This window comes from Gymnoscopelus microlampas (assembly GCF_963454915.1).
Source record: "Gymnoscopelus microlampas genome assembly, chromosome: 18".
In the NCBI taxonomy this organism is placed as follows: domain Eukaryota; kingdom Metazoa; phylum Chordata; class Actinopteri; order Myctophiformes; family Myctophidae; genus Gymnoscopelus; species Gymnoscopelus microlampas.
In genome coordinates this window covers 39,121,340-39,126,821 of record NC_139955.1, presented here as the reverse complement: position 1 = coordinate 39,126,821, position 5,482 = coordinate 39,121,340, and the positions used below count along the sequence as shown (strand labels likewise).

Genomic DNA, 5,482 nt, shown 5'->3' with positions numbered 1-5,482 from the left:
TTGCTAACTGTTTGGCCCTCCTTTTGGAGAGGCCGGCCACTTGGAGGCCGGCACTCACAACCAACTTGTGCACGTGCCCTAGCCTGCCAAAGATTAAAACCACAAGTTTACGTCTGTAGCACAGGATGTATGTACACACACACACACACACACACACACACACACACACACACACACACACACACACACACACACACACACACACGTACAGTATGTGTACTTCCTGCATCACAGCCTGTTTCCTTTGTGCGCAGAAACCACTTTAACCCATTAAGACCTGAGGCAGATTCTACAAATGTCTTGTAAATCCACAACAGTTTTCTGAAAAACGTATGTTTTATATCTTATGTCTTTATATCTTATGTTAATATCAGTGGTGCTCAAACACTTTCACGTCAAGCACCCCCAAAAGTATATGTATTTGGCCGCTGACCCCCATCTCAACAAATGTTGTTCCAGGGACCCCCAGAAGCAAATATTTGAGTTAAAAATGTTTTTTAAAAAATGCATATTCAAAGATTTCCACAAATGTTCATGTTTAAAAAGAAATAGCAGAAGTATAAGCTCATTCAAATATTAAAATTTAGCCAACTGTGTGCTTTGCAGCCTCAGGCCAAACAGCATGGGATCCCCCGGCGGTGGATAGTTCAGTCTCAATCCTGGCTACCACTATCCCATTGACCAGTGCCTACTGGCTAACCTTTTGGTTATAGGCTACGTACGGGAGAAAACCCCTAAAGAATAGCCAAATAACTGTAACCAAATGACAGCACCAACAGGTTTGGGGATCTGTTGGGAATTGATTACATGAACCTGTGCCTGCAGTCTCAATGTTTAAGTGCACCTCCAAAACCTCTTTAACTTCTGCCCATGGGGGCATAGTCCTGCTAATCCAATGTCCAAAACACACAAACAAACACACATTTAAAATGTGTTTGATGACTGTGTGTACAATTACAAACTCTGAAACCTGAATCAAGAATAAACATGTCTCATCACTGGTTTACATGTGTAAAGAAGTGGGTGAAATATTATATTTTCATCATGTTATTATTCAGAAAAAGGAGAAGAAATAAAAGGAGGGAGAGCAGGGAGAAAAATAGAAACTCAAACATTAAAGATGCATGTCGAAGAGAACCTCCAAACGATATTGTTTTTTAAAACTGTTGATTAAACGTATTATTTGGGATATTTTTCATCATTGTTTCAATATTGGAGAACGTATTGAGAAGAAAATCCATTTACATATTAAAGCACATTCAAAGACAACCCTAAGCCTGTGTCTCAGACAAGGCAGTCCCTTGACTGGTGCTCCCTAGGTTTGTGGAAGTGTTGGTCTGAGGCAGCTCTTCAGTGAAGGCTTTCTCCAGCACCTTTAGGATAGACCTGCGAAATACATCCTTGAAATCCTGACCCATGAACACGTACAACAGCGGGTTCAGGCAGCTGTTGAGAAGTGCAAGGCTGTTGGCTATGGGGATCCCAATGGTGACCACATGATTCAGTGTTTCACTGTACTCCAGGATAATCACGAAATAAATCAGAAACATGATGTGATAGGGGGCCCAGCACAGGAAAAATGTGGTGATAACAGTTGCTATGATTTTGAAGGGGCGACCTGATTGGCCGGCCAGCGAGCGATTATTCCTGAGCCGGTACATGATGACAGAATAGCAGGAGACGATGACAGTGAAAGGGACCACGAATCCCATGAGGAAGCAAGTGATGATCATGACCCCATATCGAAATCCCCACAACTGCCACACTTCAGGTGTGGCATCGGTGTAGTCATCGGTGAGTGCATAGTTGTTGTCGCACGTGATGATGTCCTCATCATGGACAGAGGCCGTTGTTTCACTAAAGACGAAGTAGGGGGAGCTGAGAGCCAAGCCCAGCACCCAGACACCCAGGCTCACACAAGACACCTTTCTGACACTGCGGTGGTTCTGGGCCCACACTGGACACACCACACATACACATCTGTCAACACTGATGACCATCAGGGTGTAGATGCTGGCATACATGCTCATGAAGAAAACAATGTGCTCCATTTTGCACATGAATTTGCCAAAAGGCCAGTGGCCGTTCACAGCTACTCGTGTGATGGTCATGGGCAGGGACGCTGTAACGAGGAAGTCGGCCACAGCGAGGTTGAGGTACCAAACGGTGTTGACGGTTTTCTTCATTTTGAAGCCCGTCACCCAGATGACAACGCCGTTCCCCAACACACCGAGCACAAAGACCAGGCTGTAAATGACAAGGGACATGATCTTGAGGTCATCCTTGTAGTCATCATATTCATACTGCTCATAGTCCTCCCCGTATAAAGAGCCGTTTCCACCAGACAGATCCATCTCTTCATTGTGATAAACAGCAGTGTTGGTCACAATCTCCATCATTGTCCTAAAACCTAAAATAACAAACCAAAGGTACATTCTTTGTTTTAACACGCCATATGTTAGCCTGGTAAACTCTCCCTCCAGAAATCTCATTTCTATTTGATTTCTGGAGTGAGTCTGGCCTGAACGCCCATTGTGGGGGTTTCTAGTGCATTACCAAATAACCGAGCCTATCAGCGTCGTCGCTCATCGTTCTGTGATTGACAGCGACAGTTGGCCAATCAGGTGGCGAGTTCGAGTGAGCCCGAATGAAGCCGAGTGCAGCCTGAGTGCGCCGACAAAAGACGAACGGCAGCCATTGTTGTTTGTGCGAGTGCCTTCACTTCTTATTTTCGTTTTTAAAACGGTCTCAAACTTCTTTTTTGAGGCACGGAATTTACTATTAAGATATCGTTTGGATAGAATTTAGTTGTTTAACTTCATATATGTGGTCAATTAATCATGACAGAGCCTATTTAAAAATATTAATTTAGAGAACCGGCAGGGGCGGGGAGTGACACGCATGTATCCCAATAAGGCAACCTATTTTGGGCATGGCCGTCTCAAAAGTCCCGTTGTGTCACATAGTCTGGAGGTGGTAAAAATTAACTGCTGATTGGCTGAAGGGGAAAAACGATCATTGGCTGAAGGGGTTGTCAGTCAACGGTATTACTCCCGCCCAACTCCAGCCCACAGCCAATATTGCAGATTGGGCGATCAGGCCAGACTCACTCCAGAAATCAAATGGAAATGAGATTTCTGGAGGGAGAGTTTACCAGGCTAGCCATATCTATTATTATTATACTGAAAGGTTTCATATACAGTATGTACTTTTTTTTTATTGGCAACCTTTTCAAAATTCCGGGCCCGCAAATTGTCAGTCATAGCCAATCGGAATGGAATATGAAAAGTCTGACTGATACATCTTGATCACCTGACTCCAGAGATAAAGTGTGCCAAATTTTGTCATCTGCTAAGGTTTCTTACAGGAGAGATAAAGATCAATGATTAGCCCACACACATGACCACCGTTAAGACGCTCATAGCTCCCTCCGTTACTGGCAGAGGTGGACAGAGTACTCGACCCAGTACTTGAGTAAGAGTACTCCTGGTTACATTTACTCCACTACAATTAAAAGTAGCTCAGTCAAGATATTACTCAAGTAAGAGTAAAAAAGTCCTTGCTTTTAAATGTACTTAAGTATTCAAGAGTAAATGCTTTTAAAAATACTTAAGTACAAGTACAAGTAAAATTAAAAGAACATTAATTATTTTTCACATCAATGAATTACTGTATTTTTTTATATGGCGTTTTAAAATCACAAGTCAAATTAGTGCAGCATTGGTTCAAAATTAATTAATATCTTTGTAGCCTAGTGGTGCAGCACAAAATAACCAAATAATCACAAAATATTTAATTTAAATATACTGTCTTGAACAGACTAAAATATGTCTAAAACCTCAGCAATGCCAATGCAACAAAATAACTCCTCATCTAAGCAGTAGCAGTGATGTTTCGATGTTTTCAATGTAGTTAGTGGGTGTCAGGACCCAGGAGTGGTCATTTGAATGGGTCCCACTCAGGGACATTTTGTGATTCTAAGAGTCCTAATAAAACAAAAACGTTTCCCCATTCAAGGCACAATGTTTTCAAGGCAAAAAAACAAAGCATGTCACTCTTTGCCTTTCAAGAATATTCAAGGAAAAAAAGTACCATATGTCACTGCTATGCGCTAAATACTATTGCTAGCCTAAACTCCAGTCAGATTTATAGTTTTAAACTCTCTAAAGCAGGGGTTTTCAACTGATTGTGAACCAGGGACCACCACCCTGATTAAGAATCAACCTGGGGACCACTGTTGTGTTGGGTGGGGATATGAGCTAAAATTAGTGCTTTGCTAACACTTGCTACTGTATGCATGCATCCCATGATACATCCCACTGTTTCTCAACCAGTGGTCCATGGACTACACAGACACATGCAATTATATGGCCGCACTTCCTAATAATGATGACTCACTCCATCAGGCAATCCGGTACACTTCCCCTTCTTGACATTCTAATTCCCTTTTCTGTGGAATTTCTTGACCTCCGAGAAACAAGAAGAAAAAAACATATTGCAACATGGTCAGGGACCACATGCAATACCTTCAGGGACCACAAGTGGTCCACGGACCACCTGTTGAAAACCCCTGCTCTTAAGGGATCTAAAATGTTGTGCTTACCTCGACAACAAGAGTTGTCCCTATCTACTTCAATGGACTACTTTGTTTGGGCTGTTTGCTGGATTCTTTTTTTTAAACGAGGCAATATTGGACACACACACCCACACACACACACTTAGTCCAGGGGCCAGGCCATATTTTGGTACCACCTAAGGTGACCGTAAAGTTTTTGTATTTTTGTCTTCCTACATGTCTCTAGTTTATATTTTGGTATGATAACCCTTCCAATCTTGTAGCTTATTGGCAGTTATCACTACCTACCGGCTAATGTATCCGGTAGGAGACACAAAGTAGAATCTACCGGAAATACACCCGGGCATCAAATTATTGCGACAAAAAACAAAATATATCCATGTATTCAAGGCTTCATAGGGTGTGCAATTGATAGAAAATATTTTTTTTGGGTGAACTCCTCCTTTAAGTTTCCCAGGGGGACTCTCTACCCATTCAGCTATGACCACCCTAGACCGAGGGAGGGTCAACTTTTACAAGCTTATGGAAAGCAGTCTTTTTGCAAACACCAAAAATCTGAGAAGTTATCAATTGCACACCCCATGAAGCCTTGAATACATGGATAAATTTTGTTTTCTGTCGCAATAATTTGATGCCCGGGTGTATTTCCGGTAGGAGACACAAAGATTCTACTTTGTGTCTCCTACCGGATACATTAGCCGGTAGGTAGTGATAGCTGCCATTAAGCTACAAGATTGGAAGGGTTATCATACCAAAATATAAACTAGAGACATGTAGGAAGACAAAAATACAAAAACTTTACGGTCACCTTAGGTGGTACCAATTTGTGAAAATATCAGTGTTGGCCCCTGGACTAACTCTCTCTCTCTCTCTCTCTCTCTCTCTCTCTCTCTCTCTCTCTCTCTT

At 42.2% G+C, this 5,482-nt stretch overlaps 1 protein-coding gene across 1 annotated transcript; it reads right to left on the bottom strand.

Annotated features, from left to right (window-relative positions):
• Positions 1–1,222: 1,222 nt before the first annotated feature.
• On the bottom strand, positions 1,223–2,283 carry LOC311033552 (chemerin-like receptor 1). The gene has a single exon (XM_084041119.1). The coding sequence runs from the start codon at positions 2,265–2,267 to the stop codon at positions 1,272–1,274; it is 996 nt and encodes a 331-aa protein (XP_083897245.1). The 5' UTR covers positions 2,268–2,283; the 3' UTR covers positions 1,223–1,271.
• Positions 2,284–5,482: the final 3,199 nt, after the last annotated feature.